This window comes from Bos indicus x Bos taurus, chromosome 17 (assembly GCF_003369695.1).
Source record: "Bos indicus x Bos taurus breed Angus x Brahman F1 hybrid chromosome 17, Bos_hybrid_MaternalHap_v2.0, whole genome shotgun sequence".
In the NCBI taxonomy this organism is placed as follows: domain Eukaryota; kingdom Metazoa; phylum Chordata; class Mammalia; order Artiodactyla; family Bovidae; genus Bos; species Bos indicus x Bos taurus.
The window spans coordinates 24,531,239-24,558,804 of NC_040092.1; the positions used below are offsets into that span (position 1 = coordinate 24,531,239).

The 27,566-nt window shown below is 41.1% G+C and overlaps 1 protein-coding gene across 4 annotated transcripts in view; it reads left to right on the top strand.

The window, feature by feature from the left end:
* The window catches only part of GLT1D1 (glycosyltransferase 1 domain containing 1), a 115,646-nt gene that overhangs the window by 25,121 nt on the left and 62,959 nt on the right, over window positions 1-27,566 (top strand). For 3 of the 4 annotated variants that reach the window (XM_027567047.1, XM_027567048.1, XM_027567045.1), the window contains exons 3-7: window positions 1,459-1,564; window positions 10,026-10,077; window positions 20,002-20,061; window positions 24,684-24,720; window positions 26,889-26,945. In XM_027567047.1, coding sequence (XP_027422848.1) covers window positions 1,459-1,564; window positions 10,026-10,077; window positions 20,002-20,061; window positions 24,684-24,720; window positions 26,889-26,945 — 312 coding nt within the window. The remainder of the gene's footprint in view (window positions 1-1,458; window positions 1,565-10,025; window positions 10,078-20,001; window positions 20,062-24,683; window positions 24,721-26,888; window positions 26,946-27,566) is intronic. The other variant, XM_027567046.1, reaches the window with a different exon arrangement.

The window sequence follows — 27,566 nt, forward strand, 5'->3', positions numbered from 1 at the left end:
ATATGTATATATATATATACATGTATATATCACAACTTTAAAATATTAATTTATTTTAATTGGAGGCTAATTACTTTACATTATTGTGGTGGGTTTTGCCATACACTGACATGAATCAGCCACAGGTGTACATGTGTCCCTCCATCCTGAACCCCCCTCACACCTCCCTCCCCATCCCATCCCTCTGGGTTGTCCCAGTGCACCAGCTTTGAGTGCCCAGTGTCAAACATTGAACTTGGACTGGCCATCTGTTTCACATATGGTAATATACATGTTTCAATGCTACTCTCTCTAATCATCCCACCCTCGCCTTCTCCCACAGAGTCCAAAAGTCTGTTCTTTACATCTGTCTCTTTTGTTGTCTTGCACATAAGGTCATCATTACCATCTTTCTAAATTCCATATATATGTGTTGTCCGACTCTGTGCGACCCCATAGATGGCAGCCCACCAGGCTTCCCCGTCCCTGGGATTCTCCAGGCAAGAACACTGGAGTGGGTTGCCATTTCCTTCTCCAGTGCATGAAAGTGAAAAGTGAAAGGGAAGTCACTCAGTCGTGTCCGACTCTAGCGACCCCATGGACTGCAGCCCACCAGGCTTCTCTGTCCATGGGATTCTCCAGGCAAGAACACTGGAGTGGGTTGCCATTTCCTTCTCCAATGCATGAAAGTAAAAATGAAAGTTGTGTCCGACTCTTAGCAGCCCCATGGACTGCAGCCTACCAGGCTCCTCTGTCCATGGATTTTCCAGGCAAGAGTACTGGAGTGGGGTGCCATTGCCTTCTCTGATATATGTGTTAATATACTATATTGGTGTTTTTCTTTCTGACTTACTTCACTTTGTATAATAGGCTCCAGTTTCATCCACCTCAATAGAACTGATTCAACTGTGTTCTTTTTAATAGCCGAATAATATTCCATTGTGTATATGTGCCACAACTTTCTTATCCATTCATCTGCCAATGGACATCTAGGTTGCTTCCATGTCCTAGCTATTGTAAACAGTGCTGTGATGAACACTGGGGTACATGTGTCTCTTTCAATTCTGTTTTCCTCAGTGATATCACATCTTCTGTATCAACTCATCTATCAGTGGATATGTAGGTTCCTTTCATGTCCTAAATATTATAAATAGTGCTGCAGTGAACATTGGGGTACTTGTGTCTTTTTGAATTATGATTATACTTGACTTTGATAGATGGAAGCTAACAACATTTTTCATATGTTAAAATTTAAAGCATATTGATTTAAAATGGCCTTGCCTCACATGAGTAACCCCATGTCATGTTCACAATGGTGATACCTAATCTATTCAGGGGAGGTGGATGTAATTGAACAAACAACATGACCCAGTCCATATGTTTTGGGAACTTTGGTTTTTTATATCAATGCTTGGGGATAATTAGTGAGAGGGTGTTTTAAAGGTAAACTGTGCTTTGTTAAGTATCCTAATTTTGCAGGTAATGGAATTCCTTTTGGAATCATCTTTGGTGGAACTGATTTAAATGAAGATGTTAACCAGGGAGATAAAAACAAAGTGATGGGAAAAGTCCTTGAAGAAGCCAGGTAATCCTTAAGAGAATTTCACAGGAGTTAAGCATGTAACCTTTTTGGATAAAATTCATTAACACAAAACGATGGAGTAAACCAGTAGTTTGGAAGTTTTTATGTCTTACCCTAAAAAAAAATTTCTTTCCTTCTTTCATTTTTTAATTCAGTCGGCACATGTTTATTTACCAGGAATAGTCACTGTAAACAAGTTACTCGTCTTGAGCAATTCTTTGACTTCAGTTACTATTGGATGAATGTTCTTAAAATGTTTGTTGCGGTGGAAGAGACAGAATTATTGCTAAGAGTGAATAAGGGTAAACTCAGGCTTTATTAGCACACAATTTAGGGTCAACTTTGCATCGGGTTTGCCCAAGTAGAATGTTTTCATTTTTCCAGTTTTATTGAGATATAATTGACATGCAGAACTGTATCCATTTAAGGTGGTGGTTTCTTGCTAAGTCCTGTCTAACTCCTGTGACCCCATGGACCTTAACCTGCCAGGCTCTTCTGTCCATGGGGTTTCCCAGGCAAGAATACTAGAGTAGGTTGTCATTTTCTTCTTCCAAGGATCTTCCCAACCCAGGAACTGAACCCAGCTTTCCTGTATTGCAGGCAACTTCTTTACTGATTGAGCCATCAGGGGTGAGCCATCAGGCATAATGATTTGATTTGAAATGATTATCACAGCAAATTTAGTGAACATCCATCATCTCCTATAGCTACAAATTTAATTAAATAGAAAAGAGATTTTTTTTTCCCTTGTGGTGAGATTTACTTAAATGCGTAAGATTTACTCTCTTAGTTCCCCAACCAGGGATAGAACCGGTGCCCCTTGCAGTGGGGAGCATGGCGTCCTAACCACTGGACCACCAGGGAAGTTCCTGAAACTTTGTGCCTTTTGACTAATACCTTCCTGTTTCTCCCTCCCCTACCTTCTTTCATCCTACTCATGCTTCCATGAGTTTGCCTATTTTAGATCCCACATATTGGTGGAGTCACCCCCCCATGCCCTGCCATTTGTCCTTCAATGTCTGGCTTGTTTCTCTGAGCATAAGTATGCCCCGAGTTCATCCATGTTGTTGCAGACGACCGATGTCCTCCTTTTTAGAGGCTGAATAGTATTCTAGTGTGTGTGCATGCCACATTTTCTTTAAAAAAAAAAAATTATTTATTTATTTTTGGTTGCTCTGGGTCTTTGTTGCTGCACACAGGCCTTCTCTAGCTGGGGCAAGTGGAAGCTACTTTCTGTTGCAGTGTGTGGACTCAGTGGTTGGAGCGCATGGGCTTCACTGCTCTGTGGCAGGTGGGATCTTGCCCCACCAGGGATCCAGACCCTTTCCCCTGCATTGGCAGGCGGATTCTTAACAACTGGACCACCAGGGAAGTCCCATGCCACATTTTATGTATCCATTTGTGTATTGATGTGTATTTAGGTTGCTTCCATATCCCCAGTATGTGACCAGCCTTGGGTTTTTTGTGGCTCATCTGTCACCCTTCTATGGCTGAGGAACTGTGGTTAGGGAATCCTGGCCTTTTCAAATCTGTATAATTGTCCCATTTCTGATCCATATCTAGGACAGAACTCCAGGTTCTATTGTACAGCCTAGTTCAGTTCAGTTCAGTTCATTCGCTCAGTTGTGTCTGACTCTTTGTGACCCCATGGACTGCGGCATACTAGGCTTCCCTGTCCATCACCAACTCCCAGAGTTTACTCAAACTCATGTCCATTGAGTCGGTGATGCCATCTGACCATCTCATCCTCTGTCGTCCCCTTCTCCTCCTGATCTCAATCTTTCCCAGCATCAGGGTCTTTTCCAATGAGTTAGTTCTTCACATCAGGTGGCCAGAGTATTGGAGTTTCAGTTCCAGCATCAGTCCTTCCAATGAATATTCAGGACTGATTTCCTTTAGGATGGACTGGTTGAACCTCATTGCAGTCCAAAGGACTCTCAAGAGTCTTTTCCAACACCACAGTTCAAAAGCAACAGTTCTTTGATGCTCAGCTTTCTTTATAGTCCAACTCTCATATCCATACATGACTACTGAAAAAACCATAGCTTTGACCAGATGGACCTTTGTTGGCAAAGTAATGTCTCTGCTTTTTAATATGCTGTCTAGGTTGGTCATAACTTTTCTTCCAAGGAGCGAACATCTTTTAATTTCATGGCTGCAGTCACCATCTGCAGTGATTTTGGAGCCCCCCGCAAAGTAAAGTCTGCCACTATTTCCACTGTTTCCCCATCTATTTGCCATGAAGTGATGGGACCAATTGCCATAATCTTAGTTTTCTGAATGTTGAGTTTTAAGCCAACTTTTTCACTCTCCTCTTTCACTTTCATCAAGAGGCTCTTTAGTTCTTCTTCGCTTTCGCCGTAAGGGTGGTATCATCTGCATATCTGAAGTTATTGATATTTCTCTCAGCAATCTTGATTCCAGCTTGTGCTTCATCCAGCCCAGAGTTTCTCTCGATGTACTTTGCATAAAAGTTAAATAAGCAGGGTGACAATATACAGCCTTGATGCACTCCTTTCCCGATTTGGAACCAGTTTGTTGTTCCATGTCCAGTTCTAACGTTGCATCTTGACCTGCATACAGATTTTTCAGTAAGCAGGTTATATTGTCTGATATGCCCATCTGATTTTCCACAGTTTGTTGTGATCCACACAGTCAAAGGCTTTGACGTAATCAATAAAGCAGAAATAGATGTTTTTCTGCAACTCTCGTGCTTTTTTCGATGATCCAACAGATGTTGGCAATTTGATCTCTGGTTCCTCTGCCTTTTCTAAAACGAGCTTGAACATCTGGAAGTTCATGGTTCATGTACTGTTGAAGCCTGGCGCCCCCAATGTCTTTTGGTTAAGATAGGTGCCGGTCTTGCTCCTTAAAACTAGGGTCACAGTTGGATGTAGTTGCACTGCAGGACCCTGCTTCTTCCTGAAGACTTCCTGGAAACAAATGTGGCAATACAACCCTTTCAACATAAGGAGTACCTTCTATATACGTGTGTGTGTGTTACAATAAATAAAGGCGTGAAAACAGTGCCGCCTCACCTTGAAAGGCGATGTATCATTGCAGGTTTTCTTCTTGTTGTTGTTCTTACACCCTCAAAATTTAATGTCTTCAGATTCCTTCAGTCTGTAATGAATTATCTTTTAGAAGGAAAATCATTCTTCTTGGGAGAAACAGTATGGAATAAATCATCTTATGATATTGTCATTAGCATTATTCATTGTGTTATTATTAAAACACACATTGACTTTTATTTGGGGGCTATTGATTGAAGTTAGTGGGCAGGGAAGTTGCATGAATCATAGATTTTTTGTCTGACACTATACAGCGCAGTTTTCTATAGAACAAAGTATTGAACTTGTCTAGCTTTATGACAGGTGTTTCATTTGAATACTTATATTTTTCCTACAAGGTATACTTTTCAACTTTAAAATTTTATTTATTGATTGGCCTCGCCATGCAACAAGCAAGATCTTGATTGCTAGACCAGGGATCAAACCTGTACCCTCTGCAGTGGAAGCTCAGGGACTAACCACTGGACCACCAGGAAATTCCCTCAACTTTTTTAGTATTTAAAACTTTTTTTCCTGTATGGTATAGTATGTGAACTTATTTTAGCACTCACTTTTTTTGATTTCTGAACACTGTAATAAGTATTTGGTAGTTATAAACACCAAAATTAAATAAGGACTATTTGAAATTTGTGAAAGTTGCTTAGTGAAGGATCATCCAGGTGCCTATTAGAAAAAAACTTAACCTTTCCAAGCAAATGAACAGTAGTTTGTATGGAATGAATTGCCTCATAAATACTTCCACGATTATGAAATCTATAGCACATTAGTAGGTTAAACCACACGAAATTACTGTTTTGTGGGTCAAAAATGGTTGAACGTAAGTAATTTCATATGGCTTTTGAGCTACTTAGTGTTACTGAAGATGTTTTTGACAAACAGAATTCTTTGTCAATGTAAATATGATTTGAAATGGCAGTATTCAAGCAAAAGTGGTAGTTTTTATATTTTTCCTAAGATATATGTTTCTGTTTATGGTTACTTCAGATAGTATTTCTTTTATTTTTTACTCAAGTATAGTTGATTTCCAATGTTGTGTTAATTTCTGCTGTAAAGCAAAGTGATTCGGTTATACACATATACATTTTTAAAAAATATTCTTCTCTGTTATAGATTATCACAGGATACTGAATATAGTTAGTTCCCTGTACCATACAGTAAGACCTTATTGTTTATCCATTTTATATATGATAGTTTGTTTCTGCTAACCCCAACCTCCAAATCCATCCCTCCCCCTTGGCAACCGTAAGTCTGTTCTCTATGTCCCTGAGTCTGTTTTGGTTTCATAGATAAGTTCATTTCTGTCAAATTTTAGATTCCACAGAAAAGTGACATTACATATTTGTCTTCGTCTGTCTGACTGATTTCACTTAGTATGATAATCTCCAGGCCTATCCATGTTGTTGCAAATGACATTATTTCATTCTTTTTCTGTGGCCAAGTAATATTCCAATGTGTGTATGCACCACATTTTCATTATCCATTCATCTGTTGATGGACGTTTAGGTTGTTTCCATGTCTTGCCTATTGTAAATAGTCTAAATGAGGAAATGGCAACCCACTCCAGTGTTCTTGCCTGGTGAATCCTATGATGAGGGGAGCCTTGCAGGCTGCGGTTCATAGAGTTGCACAGAGTCAGACATGACTGAAGTGACTTAGCACATGTTATTTTAAATGTCTTTTTCTTCTGAGGATCTTTGGGCTAAGAACTCTTTTAAAAGGTTATTTGTTAGGTGAGTGTAAACCCAGGGCTACTGTTTCTATATAAGGGGCCACAATAAAGACCGTGTTATCTGCAGCTCTGAAATAAGTGACATGTCCGACAAGTTAATTCCAGTTGACCCTCCTGACTCCTGGGACATTTTCCCGTGCACCTTCGTCAAGGCTGTATATTGTCACCCTGTTTATTTAACTTATATGCAGAGTACATCATGAGAAACGCTGGACTGGAAGAAACACAAGCTGGAACCAAGATTGCCGGGGGAAATATCAATAACCTCAGATATGCAGATGACACCACCCTTATGGCAGAAAGTGAAGAGGAACTCAAAAGCCTCTTGATGAAAGTGAAAGTGGAGAGTGAAAAAGTTGGCTTAAAGCTCAGCATTCAGAAAACGAAGATCATGGCATCTGGTCCCATCACTTCATGGGAAATAGATGGGGAAACAGTGGAAACAGTGTCAGACTTTATTTTTTGGGGCTCCAAAATCACTACAGATGATGACTGCAGCCATGAAATTAAAAGATGCTTACTCCTTGGAAGGAAAGTTATGACCAACCTAGATAGCATATTCAAAAGCAGAGACATTACTTTGCTAACAAAGGTTCGTCTAGTCAAGGCTATGGTTTTTCCTGTGGTCATGTATGGATGTGAGAGTTGGACTGTGAAGAAGGCTGAGCGGGGAAGAATTGATGCTTTTGAACTGTGGTGTTGGAGAAGACTCTTGAGAGTCCCTTGGACTGCAAGGAGATCCAACCAGTCCATTCTGAAGGAGATCAGCCCTGGGATTTCTTTAAGTTGACTCATTGGAAAAGACTCTGATGCTGGGAGGGATTGGGGGCAAGAGGGGAAGGGGATGATAGAGGATGAGATGGCTGGATGGCATCACTGACTCGATGGACGTGAGTCTGAGTGAACTCCGGGAGTTGGTGATGGACAGGGAGGCCTGGCGTGCTGCGATTCATGGGGTCGCAAAGAGTCGGACATGACTGAGCGACTGATCTGATCTGATCTGATCTCTGATGAAAACCCTCCCAAGAATCTCATTCTTCCCTGTTGTCTTAAATACACTGTAGCTCCTACTGGTGCCTCATCCTGGGTGTCAAATGAGCAGGATGTGATGGTGGGGACCATTATTTAGGTAGGAACAGTCACCATCAGCCTCCAGGCTATGATGCACACAGAGTCCGCTCTGCACACCTGGGACATTTTTCATTTCTTTTCTCCCTCTCTCCATTCTTTTCTCACCTTCACCTGTTTGGATTTTAGGGCAAACTCCTGTTGGAATTTACGGCAAAACTGTTCCTTCTCTTGCTTATTCACTCATTCAGCTGGCAGGTATTTTTGCCTCCTGGGTGCCAGACGCTCCAAGGGGCTGGGGTGGTGGATGTGAGCAGAGCAGTGTTCCAGCACATGTGGAGCTGACATTCTCACAGGAAGCGAGAGCGTCAGACTTGCCAAATGAGTGGATTTCCCTTTCCACAAAAGCCTGAGGACTGCACTTGTGCATGTATTCATCAATGCTGTTATGAGGTACAATGCACAGTCTTAGTGTCACTGACCTCGTTCTCTGTTCAATGGCTCTTCTTGGTTCTTGGGATCTTTTCTTTTTTGACAGTGTGAGGCTGTCACTGGCCACGTGGGGTGCCCTAACATCTTGCAGATGTGCTGGTAGTTGCATGAGTACTAGTGGAAAATAATAATAGCAGATGTGAAATGAACTAGGGACCAGCAACTGTGGCAGGCAATTTATAGGCAAGGTGTTCTTTGTTTGGCTCTTAAGTTTCTCATTTTTGCAGTTTTCTGCCAATGAAAGTTTCTACACTCCTTGTAACTGCTGTTTAGCTGCTTGTCTTTCCTTTTTATCTCCATTTTTTGGAAAAAAATTGATGGCCTTAGAATACAGTTGATTTTATCATTTCGCCAATGTTTGGGGGCGGGGCATAGAGAGTATCTCACTGGATTCTCCAATCCCTACTGGACTCAGATGCAAGGTTTAATGTGGTCTGGTCCTCGTCGCTCATGTTTAACATACACAAAGGGAAGGATTCCATATTTCTCCCTTAAGTAAGGAGCATACGATTGGCTGTGTCTGGGATTGGTTGCTGGTTGTAAAAGTGGGAGGGGAGAAGGGAAGGCTTGGAGAAGACACAGACAAGGGAATACAAGCTCCCCTTTCTGGGTCACGCCACAGGGGAAGAATCACATAAAAAAGAATCACATAAGAATCACATAATAATGCTTTTTTTGTTGACTATGCTGTGTGTGCAGCTTGCAGAACTTTAGTTTTCCAACCAGGGATCGTATCCTGACCACAGAAGCACCAAGTTGTAACCACTCAACTGCCAGGGAATTCCCTATTAATGGGTCTTTGCTCCAACATTCTTTGCTGCACTGTTTGTGTAATGATGATTTTCTATTTCTACCACTCCTACATTGGTTAATTGGAATTCTACTACAAGAAGAGTTGTCTGTTTGACCCTAGTTACTTGTTCAATTATTTATATAGTTATATCAACATGGACTCATGGCTATTTATTTTTATTTTATTGGGTTGGCCAAAAAGTTCGTTTGGGTTTTTTGGTGCCATCTTACAGAATAAATTTAAAAAATATATAAATTTATTTATTTTAATTGGAGGCTAATTACTTTACAATATTGTAGTGGTTTTGCCATACATTGACATGAATCCGCCACGGGTGTACATATGTTCCCCATCCTGAACCCCCCTCCCACCTCCCTCCTCATCCCATTCCTCTGGGTCATCCCAGTGCACCAGCCCGGAGTACCCTGTCTCATGCATCGAACCTGGACTGGCGATCCATTTCACATATGATAATATATATGCTTCAGTGCCATTCTCCCAAATCATCCCACCCTTGCCCTCTCCCACAGAGTCCAAAAGACTGTTCTATACATCTGTGTCTCTTGCTGTCTCGCATATAGGGTTATCGTTACCATCTTTCTAAATTCCATATATGTGTGTTAATATACTGTATTGGTGTTTTCCTTTCTGGCTTAATTCACTCTTACAAAATGAATTTTGGGCCAACTCAATATGTGACTCTCTAGTTCCTATTACTTTTTTTGGTGCCCAAATCACCCCAGCCATGACCATCGGAGATATTTTGAGTTGACTTCTGCATCCTTTTGATAAGCCCTCTCTATATTTTGAACTCTCTTACTTTCTGGCTCCATACCTGGTTCATTCCATGGGTACCCAGTCCCGCTTCTGGAAACACGCAATTCTTAATGAGTGGGGACATTCACATTCTTTGTCCACAAACATTCAATAAATCTTGAGCACTTCAGCCTAGTCTTCCTTTAGCGAAGCTTGTGAGCCACGTATCCTGCCCCTGAATATTAAGAAGTTCCTTGCTTCTCTCATCCATCTTGCTTTCTGTCGTTATCTCTGCTTCTCTCTCCTTCCATAAAGGAACAAGAAAGATAGGAAGCTTTGAGCTTCATTTGTTTATTTCCTGCCTACACAACTTCTTTTTTTGGATGTGAGTGGAGATGAGACCTAATAGCCAACAACCACGACTAATAGAGATTGATTGCGCTGTAAATTCCGCTTCTCACCTGTCTGTCACCATTTGTTCCAGAGCGCTGTTTTTCAGTTATGTTGATTAGATTCTGCCCTAATTGTTATCATTCTTTTTGTTCGCTTTCCTAGGTTTGCTGTTGCTTTCACGGAGTCAATGAAGGAAACGGCACAAAGACAGTGGGTAGGTGTTCCTTTCGTGTTTTGATTTGGGCAGGGCTGGTGAAGTTGCAGCGTTGGAGAATAGGAAGGCAGTTTTATTAAAGAGCTGACCACCTTCCTATCGGCACTGCCTGTTCGTGGTGGCCATCATGGTGTATTATATTTCTCATATATTGACTTTTTCGTTTTTTTAAATTTGTGTAGGTACTCTTAAACCTTCACTGATTTTTTTTTTTCTGATGTTCTTGAATAGCAAAAATAGCCCAATACCTAGATCTTTTCATTCTTTGTCAGTTCTCCTTTTGTGTGCTCAGATGCAATGGTTTACAAATCACACTGTAAATGTTGCAGCATCCTTGTACACATTGAGAAAATCTGATTGCACAAGTAGTCCCTTAGGTGGCACCTGGAGTTTCCTAGGCTGGACTCTTATTTGAAGAGCGTTAACAAGCAGAGGGCTTTGTCGCTCTGCGAGTTAATGCCCTTATAGACTTTCTAAATTCACTACAACTTAGGGGACAGGTGAGAGGAACTGGCGGGAGTCTAAATCCTCTGTAGAGTCCTGGTGGAGCCGGTGTATGCAAAACTAGAGAAAAAAGCCAGCCGAAATGCCACTTTCCTTGGGTGGATCGTAGGCAAGAGGCTGTTTTCTCAGGTGGTGGCCCTCTGCAGTGTGCCTGGGCTACCAGGATTGCTGGCCCCTAGGCTTTGCCAGCCAATCATTGTGCTGGCACTTACACACTTACACCACAGCACTCACACCATTGTCACCTGGAAGCATTATTCCTGTTGGTGGCATTTTGCTGGCTATGTGCATTCTTTATCTGTAGGATTTCAACTCATAAAACCTTATGCTTGGAAACGGCTACAATGCAACAAGGGCAGATACAGTCTTTTGTGGGAATGGTGGTCCTTTACCAAAGCCCAGAGTACCGTGTGCACTTGAGATCCCCTGCAGCCAGAGTGGGGAGAGTCTTTTTTTTTTTTTTCACCTTGAACTCTACAGGCAGAGAATCCGAGGGGGCATTTTTCAGTGCAATGTAATGAATGAAAAACAGCAAGCTTCCTAGCTGCTAGTTTCATGTCTGTATCAGTTTGACTGTTCATCAGCCTTATGGCAGTGATGTACCAGTGGTTCTCAAAGGGATTTCCCTGGGACTCTCTCAGGATCTCTGCAGAGTCAAACCAATTTCCTTCATAATGCTCAGACTTTATCAGAGGCATGATGAAAGGCAAAAACCTTTTTCACCATGTGGAGAGCACTGGTGAGGAAAACGCTGATGCCTTCATCCTCATGAAGGCAGGGGTACCCATGGATTATTCACCACCACCCACTTGTAGTTAAAAAACAAGAGCTAGTTTCGCTTAAGGATGTCCTCGATGAAGCGTAAAAATTATTGATTTTCTCAAATATTAACCTTTGAATACATGTTTAAAATGTTTTGTGTGTTGACCTGGAAAGTATACATCAGCTGTTTCTGCTGGGTCTGAGTGAAGGATGGGGTTATCTTGAGCAAAAGCCCTGGTGGGATGTTGGGGTTGTAGACTGAACCAGTTACTTCTTCATAGGACTTTTTTTATCTGAAAGACTGGTAGCCAAATTATGTTTCCTCAGACTTGGGTATCTGGCAGTCATTTAGTCATTTCCTTAAAAATGAGACAATTGAGTGAGTTGCTTCCAGAAACACAACGAGTAGTATTTATTGCCAATGACAACATTTGAATTTTCAAGCAAAAATTAGAATTTGGTCGAAAATCCCAAGGACAGAAGAGTCTGGAGGGCTATAGACCATGGGATGGCAAAGAGTTGGAGGTGACTGGGAGCACACACACAAGCTGCCAAGAGGCAGACTGCTTCCCTGCACAGCCTTTCCTGATGAGATCAGCGGTCATGTTAATAAATGTGATTTTTTTTTTTTTCGAATGCTGTTTAATGAAATGGTTCCACGTTAGGAAGACCTGTGTCACTCAGTGAACCAATATTTTTCAAAAGACTAATAGGTGGCACTACAGAATGATACATAGATAACAGAACCATCAAAGTGCAAGACAGATCTATGGATTTTACTATATCAGAATGTGATGTAATTTCAGGTTCCGTCTTGCAACTCACATTTAAGAAATAACCATTTGTTGAGTTTCGGTGTCATCAGTTCAGTTGCTTAGTCATGTCTGACTCTTTGTGACCCCGTGGACTGCAGCACACAAGGCTTCCCTGTCCATCACCAACTCCCAGAGCTTGCTCAAACTCATGTCCATTGAGTCAGTGATGCCATCCAACCATCTCATCCTCTGTTGTCCCCTTCTCTTCCCACCTTCAATCTTTCCCAGCTTGAGGGTCTTTTCCAATGAGTCAGTTCTTTGCATCAGGTGGCCAGAGTATTGGAGTTTCAGCTTCAGCACCAGTCCTTCCAATGAATATTCAGGACTGATTTCCTTTAGGATTGACTGGTTGGATCTCCTTGCAGTCCAAGGGACTCTCAAGAGTCTTCTCCAGCACCACAGTTTAAAAACATCAATTCAGCTTTCTTTATAGTCCAACTCTCACATCCATACATGGCTACTGGAAAAACCACAGCTTTGACTAAACAGACCTTTGTCTGCAAAGTAATGTCTCTGCTTTTTAATATGCTGTCTAGGTTGATCATAGCTTTTCTTCCAATGAGCAAGTGTTTGGTGTCATATCCAAGAATTAAACCCATAATGATCTGAAAAGGCTCAGGAAGGGCTAAGATTAAAATACTCCTCACCATTTCAACTACCTATCAGCAAGAAGCAGTATTTTCTTTCTATACCTCAGCCTAAACAACATATGGAAACAGATTGAATAGAGTAGCAAATATGAGACTCCAGCTGTCTTCTGTTAAGCCAAACATAAAAGAGGGGTTTTCCTTGTTGAAGCATATTTCTCCCCCATGAGTTTCCCCCCCTTTCTCTAATTTCTCAATTTTTTAAAATTTATTTTTTAATCAGAGAATAATTGCTTTACAACGTTGCTAGGGTCCAGTCCCGGTGGATCCAGGGAATTCGAAGCGGGGACGGCGTCGGCGAGGATCAGGAAACAATTGCTTAATTAAACGTTAATTAAGGATATAAAGAGTGGCTAAATAAGGATAGCTCAGTGAGGAAATTCAGTAGAGAAAAGAGGCTGAATAATTCAGCCAGAAGGTGAGAGAAAGAACGACATGGGGAGACCAAGCTTCGGTGAACAAGGCCCGCATTTTATTTTCCAAAGTAGTTTTTATTCCTTAAGTTATGCATAGAGGATAATGGGGGAAGGGGTAGAGTCATGCAGTAAGCCAGGCTTTCTTCCTGCAAACTTATCATATGCAAAAGTTTAGGTGATTTGCATCATCTTCTGGCCCAGAGGCCTGTTAACATTTTAAGACCCTTTCTTCAGAAAACATTTTTCTCTAAAGGTGATTAGTCAGGCACCACCCTCCAAAAGCGTTAGATAAAGTTGCATTCCTACAGGGCAAAGGTGTGGTGGGCTATAACAAGAAAAGGAATTAACTCAAGGGTCCAAGGTTACAAACATTAAAGCTACTACTTACATTTCTATACACCAGTTATATCAATCAATACACTGCCAGGGACACAGTAGGTAAGGGATATGGAGACTTAGCAGCAAACATTGGCCCAACAAGTGAAAAACCCTTCACCAATACAATTTCTAATCAAACTTTTAACTGCTCAAAGGAATCTGTATTTAGACAGTTTAGAACATCTCATGCCTCTCACAGTTGGGAGGCTCTGAACAATCACATGTGGCGGGAAAAACCTATTCAGGCAGGCTAGAGGACTCCCAAAGGAGTTTGTAGGTTGAAACACTATCACACCCAGGAACTTTATTAACTGGAGCTGTAAGTTAACTCTTTTTTCAGAGAGAGGGACTGGGGGACAGCCCCCTGTAAAGTCAGAGGTGTAGGTGAGAGCACAAAGCAGAAAGTAGGCAGACTCTGGTTTTGGGGGTAGATGCTCGAGAATTTCCAGGGGGACTCCTGAGGCTCCATCCCGCCTTTGCATATGCTGGCCTCCTTCCTCATGACCTTTGCCACGGGCAGAGTTCCTCACGCTGGCTCCCGGCACAATGTTGTATTGGTTCCTGCCATACAGCATTGGTTCCTGCCAGTCGTAACTATATGTGTATATACATATATCCCTTCCCTCTTGAGCCTCCCTTCCACCCTACCCTCCCACCCCTGTAGGTCATCACAGAGTGCCAGGCTGGGCTCCCTTAACTTCTCAATTTGAATGTCACCTTTGTCTGTAAAATCTATGTGTCTCCAAAATTGGTAGAGATCTGTTCACTGCTGTATCAGTTATTTTTTGCTACATAACTGCTGCTGCTAAGTCACTTCAGTCGTGTCTGACTCTGTGTGACCCCATAAATGGCAGCCTACCAGGCTCCCGTCCCTGGGATTCTCCAGGCAACAACACTGGAGTGGGTTGCCATTTCCTTCTCCAATGCATGAAAGTGAAAAGTGAAAGTGAAGTTGCTCGGTCATGTCCAACTCTTCGAGACCCCATGGACTGCAGCCTACCAGGCTCCTCCGTCCATGGGATTTCCCAGGCAAGAGTACTGGAGTGGGGTGCATAACAAAGCTCATCAAACATAGTGCTTTAAGACAAACATTTATCATGTGTTCTTTGTGTTGTCTGGGCATTTCTGGCTGAGGTTGGCTCAGCAAGGCTGGGTGCTCCAACGTGGCTTAGCTCACATGCTGGAGCCCCTCAGCTGGGCTGGCTGGGACACTTGCTGTCTCTCTCTATGTGCTCTATTGCCCTGTATTAAGTTCAGTGGCAGGAGAGCGCAGGCACCAGTGCATGAGCTGGCTGCACGCTTCTGCCTGTGTGATGTTTGCTCCTGTCCTGTTGGCCAGAGCAAGTCAAGAATGGAGACGTTATCTCCATCTCATTACAGGATGATTTTCAAGATAGCCTTGAAAAAGGTTGGATTCAAGGAGGGGGTAATCTGTGGTCCATTTTAATAATCTGCCACATTTAGCATTTGTCTCTCACGATTATAACACTTCTTTCCTTTACTTTTCTCTCCATGTGGCTGTGAGCTCTTTGAGGTCAGGAACCAGATATGGTTCACCCCGTTATCCCCAGAGGTAGCATAACTAACACCTCCCATTCAATACATTTTTGTCCAGTTGACTTTGTCAGGAACGGATCCTCCTTTAAAAGTTTTTAATATAGAAATATCCAAGCATGCACAAAAGTAGCAAGAATAGTCGGGTAAAAATCTATATACATACTGTCTACTTACCATTCTCCAATCCTTATTCAATCTGCTCTCATTCTGTACTCACAACTCCTACACACACACACACATTTCTTTTTTCTGGACTATTTTAAAAAAATCACAACCACCATGCCATTTTATTGTTTTAACTTTCCAACCCAGCTTTTATTCTGAACAACTAATTGCTGTAGTTAGCTTCCAATTTTTTAGTCTATAAACCCCTTTGGGTGGCCCTGATAAAAGTCCCCTAAGTAGCATTACAATTTGATGAACGTTTTATGTTTCATTATTTTTTTTTAACTTTTTATTTTGTATTGGAGTATTGATGATGAACAATGCTGTGATAGGTTCAGGTGCACAGCAGAGTGCCCATTCCATTTTATCTGTGCATATATGCCATTTACCTGCAAATATTCCTTGGCTAAAAGCTTTTTTTTTTTTTTTAACATAAGCTCCATGTTATGGATCCATTTGTGGGCAGGAAGATCATAGTGTGTAAGGAAGAATTAAAAAGGGCTCAGGGATGTTAACATTTTGTGAATAAGTTGGAAGAACTTGAGTCAAGGAGTTTAGATGAGGAAAGGGAGGAGTATGGAGCCTTTGAGTTGCAGACACATTGAATTAGAGACAAAGATGGAACCTGAGGGGTAACTATCCAGCTGTGGTCAGAAAGGAGTGCAGCTGGAGATAACAGATGTAGGAGTCACCAGTGTCAAGGTGATACTTGAAGTGTGGAAATGATTATTCTTAGATGGGATTAACTTTTAGACGTGATGATGAGAAAGCTGTGTTAAATGCATAGTTCAATTACATTTGGGGCCGACTTTGCAGTCCTGGTGATAATAGCTAGCAGTATCCTATATGAAGAGTCAATTTTTTTTTGGCTGGGCCGAGGGGCTTGCTGGATCTTAGTTCCCCTTCCACTGCGGTGAGCCCTGAGCCACTGCAGTGCAATGAGAGCAGAGTCCTACCCACCGGACAACCAGGGAATTCCTGGAAGGATCATCTTACATTTCAAGATTAAGTTGGCCATTTGCCTGCCACCCAGGAGGTCAGTCACACTCTAATCCTGGGTTAGCAGTCTTTGTTTTCAGAAAGATACTTTCCCGAATATAATAACAAGGCATTTGAAGAAAAATGGGAGAAGTCAGCAAAACTTGTTTGGTTTTGGATGATGATATCAGAGGCAGTATCATAAAAGCTCATAGCAGAAAGGATGAATTTATTTTTATAGTTTAAAGTGGTGGAGTTAGTTATTAAATTTGAAGGTGAACCTGTTTTTTATTTTTTTAATACAGCTTTTTGGAATTTTTTTTTTTTTGGTGAATGATTTTTTGATAAAGTTAGCTCAATATCTTTATTTGGTTAGTTTTTAAAAATAAAAACTATATAGAAATAATATAAAGGTTAACTGTTCAGCCATATCTTTGGAATTCTTTGAGATGGATTTTTGTGGAAAGACTGTTTATAGATCTGTGTTCTGAACAGTGATGCAGTTTTTGAATAATTAAGGTTTGTTCTTCATTATTGAACTGCCAGCTTTTGTTTTTAATTCTTTCTTCTTTATTTTGGTGAGCAGGCTTGACTCAGGTATAAATATAGCTAATCCTTTCTAATTATTATCAGACCAGAATCAAGTTCCAATAATCCCAGATTAGAAAGAAAGATTTACAGCCTTTGCTTCTTACCACTTTTGTGATTTCATTAGAGTCTGTGTAGATAAATACAGTTTTGAGCATAAAAGCTGGCCTAAAACTTATATTTTCTCAAGCTTCATTTGTATAAAAACACATGCATGCTCTTAAAAAATTTTAATTTTATTAAAAAAAATCTAATTTTATTAAAAAAATTTTTTTTGCCTCTGCCATGTGGCATGTGGGATCTTAGTTCCCTGGTCAGGAACTGAACCCGTGCCCCCTGCATTGGAAGTGTCCTCACACCACTTAACCACTGCATCACCAGGGAAGTCCCCATAGGCACTCTCTTGATACCAGTACTAGAAGTTCAGTGCAACCTACAAAGGTGAGCCATGGATCTAATTTAAAATTTTCTGGTAGCCACATTTTAAAAAGTAAGTGGAAACAAGAAAAATCAGTTTTAATGATCTGTTTGACTTAATCCACCTCCTGGAGTTAGCCAATCTGTGAAAGATAAGCCAACCTGCAAAGACTGCCCTCACTTTTGACATCAACTCCAAGTTCAGGGGGTCCCCAGAACCAGCCTCAAGTTTGAGAATTTTCTTGCAAGATTCAGAACTCACTGAGTGTTATTATACTCACAGTTATGGTTTATTGCTGGGAAAGGATACAGACTAAAATCAGCCAGAGGAAGAGACACAGGGGCTGATCCTCCATGGCCTTCTCTCTGGTGGAGCTAAGACTGTGTGCCCTCTGGTTATCCACCTGTGGTTATTTTAACCTCCAGTTATTTTAAAACAGATTTTATTCGTGTATAGTTGCTTTATGATTTTGTGTCAGTTTCTGCTGTACAACAAAGTGAATCAGCTGTATATATACATGTATCCCCTTTTTTTGGATTTCCTTCCCATTTAGGTCACTACAGAGGACAGAGTAGAGTTCCCTGAACTATGTAGTAGGTTCTGATTGGTTACCTGTTTTATACATAGTAGTATATATACGGGACTTCCCTTGTGGCTCAGACGGTAAAGCGTCTGTCTACAATGTGGGAGACCCGGGTTCGATCCCTGGGTCGGGAAGATCCCCTGGAGAAGGAAATGGCAATCCACTCCAGTACTATTGCCTGGAAAATCCCACGGACAGAGGAGCCTGGTAGGCTACAGTCCATGGTGTCGCAAAGAGTCAGACACGACTAAGCGACTTCACTTCACTTCACTTCACTTTAGTATATATACACCAGTCCCAATCTTCCAATTCGTCCCACCTTCCTTCCCTGCCTTGGTGTCCATATGTTTATTCTCTACATCTGTGTCTCTATTTTTGCTTTGCAAATGAGTTCATCTGTACCATTTTTCTAGATTCCACATATATGAATTAATATGCGATATTTCTCTTTCTGACTTCACTCTGTATGACAGACTAAAAATAGAACTACCATATGACCCAGCAATCCCACTTGTGGGCATATACCTGGAGAAAACCGTAATTCTGAAAGATACATGCACCCCAATGCTTATTGCAGCACTATTTGCAATAGCCAAGACACGGAAGCAACCTAAATATCCATCAACAGAGGAATGGGTAAAGAAGATGTGACACATATATACCATGGAATATTGCTCAGCCATGAGAAAAAGAAATCGTGCCATTTGCAGAGATATTAATTAACTTCCAGTTATTGATCTGAGACGGTATACACAGAGTTTTGCTAGCCCAGGAAGCTCACTCGAGTTTGGTGTCCAAAGTTTATACTGGGGCTCATTGCGTAGACTTGATTGATTGACTACATGGTTGGATCCAGTCTCCCAAGTGGACTGATACCACTTGATCCAAAGGCCCCACCTTCCATCACGTGGTGGTCTTCCTGGCTTGCCAGTCCCCACCTCAGACTGTTAGCTGCGGCTGGCCCCACCCCAGGCAATACATGCCCCTTAGGAATCACATAGATTATTTCCTAGAAGCCTAGGGCATGAGCAGGACCTGTCTTGGCCGAGGCCACGTTCTTAATTTTTTTTTTTTTTTAATTTGGTTGCATCAGATCTTAGTTGTGGCACACAGGCTTAGTTGCCCCATGGCATGTGGGATTGGATTTCAATAAAGAAAGTTTTATCTCTTTTAATTGGAATGCCTTTGTTTGGGCTGGTCATTATTTTTTTAATGTTACTTATGTCAGCCTTAATGTGACGTCCTGCCTACTTTGTAAGGGAGCACTGTCCCAGGGGGCTTTTTACTAGGTCTGCATTAGTATTTACCACCCAAGTTCAATATTGGTTATGTTTTGGGATAGTACTACTCTGTTGTTTTGTGATATTTTACCTTTGATTTGGTGTGTTTAAGAATTTGATTCACCATACATGTCTAGCTGTGATCTAGGCATTGTACAAATTTAAAACTAGTCTAAAAAGAACTTTGATTTCTTGCCACAGTAACAGAGCTTCAGAATGCAAATTTGGGCACTTCTAATTCTAGTCCGTGTTCAGAATGCTTTCTCTAAACTCACCAGGCTTTTACCCGAAAATGTAACTATTTCACCAGAATAATTAAAAACAAATTTGGTATGGATATAGTCTTAACTGAAGCCTTTTCTCTCTGCAGAACCAATGAGTGTGGTTTAATTTGTCTCCATTGAGTTCAAAACACCACAGGCCTGTGTAAAGTTTAACTGCACTGTTCATGTACTTTTTTTCTAGTAAGTACTCAGCTAAGAGGACTTTTTCTAAATTCAAATATTTATTTGTTAACTATTTTTACAAAATCGTGAGCTTGAGTCAATATTGCTTGATGCAATTATCAGATTCAGAACAACCAACATGTCACATGGGTACTCTTTGCTGAGTTTAGTGCTGAGCTAAGTTTCCTGGCACTGTTACTTTTTAGTGGGTTTTTTTTTTTTTTTTTTTAAATTATGAAACTGAGTCCCTGACTCCAGAGCCCTCGTGTATCTACCCTGCCTTGGCACTCCTTAAAGATAAATAACTTTCTGGAAGCAGTTAGGTGATACTTAAAGAGTAATTTTCCTTTCATTGTGTACCTATACTCATCAAAGTTCTTTTGGAAGTTAAAATACAGAAAGCCAGACAGATCTCATTGGCTGTCATATGCCCGGTTCATGGCACAGGTGAGCTCAAAAGGCCAATGTCCGTGTTAGTTCTGTTCTAATCTGAATGGGCTGCCTCTTGCCTAATCGTTGAAGTTTGTTGTCCTGAGAATTGCTTATTTCTTCTTCCTGCATGGCCTACTGCTTTATATCTAATCATCTTTGAAAAATCACATCGACAGAAGCTACACAGACCACATCTCTTATTATAGCTTCTACTACAGTGGAAACTTAGGAAACATTTGCTTTCTTTGTTTCATCTCTGGAAACCCTAGTTTGTAATGCTGGCCCTCCCTGCAAATAGGCTGCAAAGGAAGCTCCAGGGACTGGTCATATCCTAGGGAGCTAATCATTTCTAATAACTTCTATTATGATTGGCTTCCCTCAGAGATTTCTTGATAGAACTGCAAGTGTTCTTTGCATTTTTTCCCCCATGTGAGATCCTTGGGAATTGAAAAATTTTAAAGTTTTTCCAAAGAATGGAAAAACTCATCAATTTCAGAGTATAGATTCTGAGTTAACATTTCCCATAACCTGGGGCACAAACTTTTGGAATGATCTGAAGTATTGCTTCTAATTCAAAAGATTACTAAGGCACAGAATGGTAGGGGAAGCTCCTGAATAAAATCAGCAATGTGTGCATGAATAAAATCATCTATGCATATGTGCTAAGTCGCTTCAGATGTGTCCGACTCTTTGCGACCCTGTGGACTGCAATCTACCAGGCTCCTCTGTCCATGGGATTCTCCAGGCAAAAATACTGGAGTGGGTTGCCATGCCCTCCTGCAGGCAGATTCTTTACCACTAGCGCCACCTGGGAAGCCCCAGATCACCAACGATTCCACGTTATTTATTCCATAGATTTAACTGTATTTTTAAAAAAATCTTCCTGGGGATTTTCCTGTTGGCATTCCTATTTCTTGAATCGCTGGACTACATTACCTATTACACGTTCATGCCTTAATTTTTGCCCAGGGTTGTTTTAGTTTTATTTTTATTGCCTGTTCCAGATTTGATCCCCTGAAATTTAGTTTTCAGATTTCTCCCCCATATCATTCGTGGATTTTTTTCCTTTTCTTGAAAAGTCTTGGCTTGGTTCAGTTGTAAGAATTCCGTGAAAAGGTCGTGTCCCCTCCTTTTTATTTTTAATTCTTTTTTATTTTTTAGGCTTGCCTCTCAGCTTACAGGATCTTAGTTCCCCAACCAGGGATTGAATCCAGGGTCCTATCAGTGAAAAAGCTGAATCCTAACCACTGGACCATCAAGGAATTCCCTGGACATTATTTTCTTTTCTTGCTTAAAACAATTTTTGAGGGGAAAAAGAAAAAGGAGAAAAGAAGAGACCTGTGTCACCTGAAAAGTGTCCAATTTCTGTGTTTTGTGATATATTTTGAGAGTTTTACACTTATTAGTCATGATTTCTTTGAACTCAAATCCATCATTAGAAGTTGTATTGAAATTGAAAATAAAAATTAATGGTTTTTGCCACCTGTAGAGGATGAAACTATGCACAGATTTTTAAAAATAATATTTATTGTGCTTTCCACTTACCGTAAAGTTTAATTTCAGGTCATATTAATCAAAGAGTGGGAAATCTTTTTGTTGTTGCTGTCTGTCTGGTATCCCATTATACTACTACTACTACTAAGTTGCTTCAATTGTGTCCGACTCTGTGCGACCCCATGGACTGCAGCCTACCAGGCTCCTCCGTCCAGGGGATTTTTCAGGCAACAATACTGGAGTGGGGTGTCATTGCCTTCTCCCGGTATTCCATTATATAAAGGCATAAATGAGTATTTAAGTTTGTTACAAAGTCCCATATACATATAAGTATTTATCCAAAAAGGCCTTGGCTTTTTATATCTAGTAGTGGGTCAAATTAAGTAATGGTTTCACATAGACATTAAAAATGGAGGAAAAAAATGGAGAATCTTCCTTCTCCATCCTTCCTACACACACACGCATATACACAGTCTTCTTTTTCATTTTATGCATCAGTGAGCTCATCTTGCAAAGGAAATGATATATATGTAAGGACTTCAACTCATGTTATTTCAAGGCAAGTGAAACAATAAATATTGAGCAAAGAACACTGATTTGTATTTAGAATATTTTAATACAGAGAATGATTTTCAAAATCAATATAAGCCAATTGGCTTTTGCCAGATAGCTTTTTAGTGATTGAAAATAACTCAGATGCAGATTTCTTTTATACCATGCCTCTATTTTCTTGATTTGCCTGGGTAAGATCTTCAGATATCATTTATGACATGTTTTAAAAGCTTATGTCAGACTTGAGGGGGTTCAATAGATTCTGGGGAAATAATCCTCAGAGACATAGGTAAAGATTAGCAGATAGACCCAGATGTTTCTACATAGGGTCAATTTATTCTGTTTATTGAGTTGAAATACTCATTTAATTAATTAATCTTTGTTTGTGCCCAAAAGAGATTTCTTGAGAGGAGCTTTTGGGGTATATTTATTTATTTTTAAAAATCCTGCATATCTTTTTAAGAATAAATGTTTATTTATTTATCTGGCTGTGTTGGGTCTTACCTGAGGTGTGCAGGCTTAGTTGCCCCACGGCATGTGGGATCTTAGTTCCGTGATCCCTCAGCAGGCATCGAACCCACGTCCCCTGCATAGGAAGGTGGACTCTAATCACTGGAACACCAAGGAAGTCCCCAAAGAGGTTTTCTGTATTTCTAATTGCACAGCACAGTTCTAATGAACTCCATGTTGCCGGACTTTCATGAATCGAATTTATATAGAATTATATTGAATGTGTTTTTGTCAAACACATTGTATTACCTTTAAAGTTAAAATGCCATCTGGGTGTATTTTTTTTACCATGCTTCAATATCCTTCTTATAGACATTTTCTAACCCAATGTTGTAGCCTTTAGGGCTGGTTAAAGAAGAGATGCTCTTAAGCCTGTACCGCATTCCAATGCAATTTTCTTCAGTTTTCTAATGAAATTATAATTAAACAAAAAGGAATTTTTAGGGCTCTGAGCTAAATTCTGACATCAAATGGTTACTATTATCCATTTTTTCCCCATTTAAGTTAACATCTTTTTTAACTAGTAGAGGTTTTTGAAACTTGTGTGTGTGTGTGTGTATGTGTGTGTGTATTTTGGAGGCTTGCTATTTTAAGGGTTTTTTTTTGTTTTAAGGATGCCTCTCTGCTCTATGGTGAATTGAGGAGGATACACAAGACTTTTAGAGGTCTCAGATGCCTCTGATGGTTAAATGTAACATATCATGCTAAGGTGAAAAGCGAAACGAGACTGGTCTCCCTGTACCAACTTCCGATCAGCTGTTGTCCTAGCATGGCTGGAAGGTGCCTCTCCCAGAAACTTCCTGTCCAGTAGGGAGAGGGCAGGGTAACCTCTACTTCTCCTCATCAATTATCTCTCCCTTCTTGGGACTGCCTCACCTTGAATTTGTTTCCTAAAACATAAAACTGATTTGAGGATGAAGGTCAAGTGGACCAGCAGATCACATGCAGAACGTGGGCTCCAGGTCACCTTAAGGACCTCTCGGAGCACCCCCCACCACACACACACATTCAGAGCTCAGCGTGGGGGAGACTTCTGGGGTGGCCACTCTTTACCTAGTTTAGTCACTTCATGCATGGAGCTAATATTTAGGCCTCCTGGCCAAAAAGTGCACCTTTTAAGACTTTTTCACCCAGGTGACCATATCTTTGGCTACTTACGAGAAACACCCATCGGAACCTACTTGACCCTGCCGCCCTTTACAAGCAGAGGTCTCACTCGGCTCCTGCAGCTTCCGTCTTGGAGGTCTAACCCTGATTTTAAAAATATTTATGTCACTGTTTCAATATGAGCTCGAGAAATGGATTCTTTTTCTTTCTAGCAGTTTTGTGAAGTTCCACCAGAAAACATCACCAGGAGTAGTGAGTTTATCTCTGGGGACCCATATCTAGGTGATCATGCAAGTATCGCCTTGTCCCTTGATGTCAAAGAGGCTTTTGGGGAGGTGCTTTACAGGGTCCTTGAGACCAGTCCATTCAGCTCCTGGAAGAATCTGCCCCCCTGACGCCTGTCCTCCTGTTTCTCAACGTATTTGGTTCCCTTCCTCCATCTCCATCTTCTCCTCCATCTTTGTCTTCATCTCCTTCTCACTTCCTCCTCCTCCTTCTCCTCTGCCCCTTCCTCCTTTCTTCTCTAGAGGTGGGGAATGTACTCTCTCTTATTCAAGGACTTGTATCCTCAAACCACATTTCCCCCCAAAACTTCGACCTTCAGCCTCAGCTCCTGATGTGCACTTGATGGGCTTTGTCCCTGGCATGTTTTCTGTCTGAGCTTCATAACTCTTCGACTAACATAGCAACTATATTATAAGATATTTGTAATGATGCATAATGCTTGATTTAAGGGACATCTTTGTGCTTCTTATCTTAGAAATGCTGCATTTTTTAATGGGCTAACCCCCATTAAAAATAGAGGTAATTCTTTGCTCTTATAAAGTAACTAGTCTGTGAGTAGCTGTGTAGATGATTATTTTCGATGTTTGCCAAGAGGATATTTTTATGACCTTCATTTTATTTCTAAGAAACAATGAGAATGGATTATCAAATTTACTTTTTTTTTTTTCTCTTTCTCCCCTTTTCAAAAGCCACATGCTAAGGATAAGATCTATGTCCAGAGTCAAGGTAAGAAATTTAAAATATATATATTTGGGGAAAAAAAAAAGTCTTTTATCTTTTAGAGTCATGTACTGAAATGGAATAATATGATGTCTTGGATTTACTTGAAAATAGTAAAATGGGTACATTTTTATTATCTTTATCATTAAGATAAAAAAGGAGAACCTTATAAAAGAATAATTTAAAATGCAGATCGCAGATCACTTAACAGAGTACAAACACTCTATCAGTGATATGTTTACGAAAGGAAAAGGATGAGCTTCTCCATTTATGTTGAGTTGAGATGGGGGCCCCGGAACCCTCTGCCTCCATTCCAACTCTTCCTGCCCTCCCCAGGGTCCTGCCCTGGTTGTGATTTCTGACATCCTTTCCTGAGACCCTCAGGATCTCCTAAACACAACTTGTAAAACATTGACCCACACAATAGGGAATCGACAGTTCCAGGAAGAACACAGCTTAGTCCAAGCTGAGATTAGAACCAATGCTGAGCTCAGGGTCACAAGTTCAATTCCACATTATACACATCACATTGTTGTTATTGTTGTTGTCGTTCATCTGCTAAATCCTGGCCGACTCTTTGTGACCCCATGGACTGCAGCATGCCAGGCTTCCCTGTCCTTCATCTTCTTCCAGAGTTACACATTTCATTGTCGCGGTATAAATGCAGTAGTGGTGTCAGGGATAATTTCAGAAGCAGAATCACTCATCAAATACACTTTTTCTCAGAGCCCTCATTTTAAAATGATGCGCTGACTCAGTGTGTATAAAAGGAGTGTGTCTGTGTCAGGGCAGGCCTGGAGTTGAAGCTCCCGTTCCTCCTCCATGGCCCCTGGTTTATAGCCACAGAAAACAGTGGTGCAGCAGGAAACACACGGGCTTTGATGTACCACGTGTGTTTGGACGCAGCCTCTAACACCTACATGCTGAGTCATTTTGGATCCCATTAACCTCAGTGAACCTCGGTTTCCAGCCAGATAAACTGGAGGAATCAACCTGCTTAACAGGGCTTATGGGTTTCCAGGAGGGCGTGGAACATACCCACCCAGATTCTGTGCCAGGGCCACGTGGGGTGGGCACCCCTTAACTAGCTACTGTTTGTTTAGTCAGTGTGAAAGGCCAACTTAGAGGTGTCTTGGAGAGATGATTCAATGACGTAATTTATACTCCATAAATTTTTAAGTCTTTTCTACTCTCAAGATAAATGTTGCCTCCGGATTTTCAAACATTTTAGTGTTCATTTTTTCAGAGCATTTTAAACGAAAATCTGCCTGAAGAAGTCACACAGCTAGCAGGCAGTCATGTATGATTTAGAGGGATGAGATGAGGAATTTTAAATACAGATATAATTTCTGTGTAATTTTTTAAAATATAATTTTATTTATTTATTTTTGGCTGTGCTGGGTCTTCTTTGCTGTGAGGTCTTTTCTCTAGTAGTAGCAAGTGGGGACTACTCTCTAGTTGCATTGCATGGGGGTTCCCACTGTGGTAGCTTCTCTTGTTGCGGAGCACAGGCTCTCGGGCAGAGGGCTTCAGCAGTTGCAGCTCCCAGGCTCTAGAGCACAGGCTCAACAGTTGTGGTACACGGGCTTACTTGCTCCACTGTGCGTGGGATCTTACTGGACCAGGGATCAAACTCATGTCTCCTGCATTGGCAGACGGATTGTTCACCACTGAACCACCAGGGAAGCCCTGATAATTTCTATTAGAGTTTAGCTGGTAGTGGTTTGGATACTTGTTACCTAAGTGAATTTTTTTTAGGAACTCAAGCTTTCTGTGATCTAGAGACAGTTTGACCCAGGAATGGGTGGTGGGGTTGAAAGTGGTGTATCTTTTCTCCTTGGGAGCTGTGGGCTCATTTTAATTTAATTTAATTTTTTTTTTTTTTTTTGCCACACCACGAGGCATGCAGGATCTTAGTTCCCCTACCAGGGATCAAACCTGTGCCCCCTGCAGTGGAAGCATGGAGTCCTAACCACTGGAGCACCAGGGAAGTCCCTCATAGGCTCATTTTTAAACCTCAGGGGCTTGGAGAGATTAGTGGAAATTCAATGAAGCCCTCAGAACTTTAATTTTGTATGAGAGGCGAGTGTGACAGTTTTTAAAATGTCAACACAAAATAACTGGCTATGTTTCAACAACGTGAACTTTCCTCTGATCTCTTTCCTTTGACCCAGGAATTGCAACAGTGCCGAACACCGCCTTTAACTGGAATACTTTTCTTCAGCATTCAGGTAAGAGATGAGATCTTCCAGTAGGACTTTGACACGTGCATCTTGTCAATGCATCAGTTTCTTGCTAGGTTCATGTGGTTTTGAAGAAGGAGCTGTCAGGTCAAAGAAACTGGGTGACACAGTGGGAAGGGGCAAGGCACAATTAGAACAAGCTTTGTTTCTCCCCATCAGTGGTCTCATCCCCATGAACCTAGGGATGCAGGTGGAATGCAAGAGGAAGAGTAACACCAGCCTTTCTGATGGTGCTCTTGGGACAACCCCTCAGATGTTTAGTATCATGTGACAGCTGTTCTTATTAAGGATGCCGACCTCCTGTGTTCATTTAATTCATCCATCTTATAGGTTGATGTATCTGTAGTTCTTCCTTTTTTTATTGTTGAGTCTTATTCCACTGTTCCTTGTATGGATGTGTCACAATTTGTTTCTTCATTCTCCTATTGATGGACTTTCGGGTGGGCTTCCCTGATAGCTCAGTTGGTAAAGAATCCGCCTGCAATGCAGACGACCCTGGTTTGATTCCTGTGTCAGGAAGATCCCCTGGAGAAGGGATAGGCTACCCACTCCAGTATTCTTGGGCTTCCCTTGTGGCTCAGCTGGTAAAGAATCCACCTGCAATGTGAG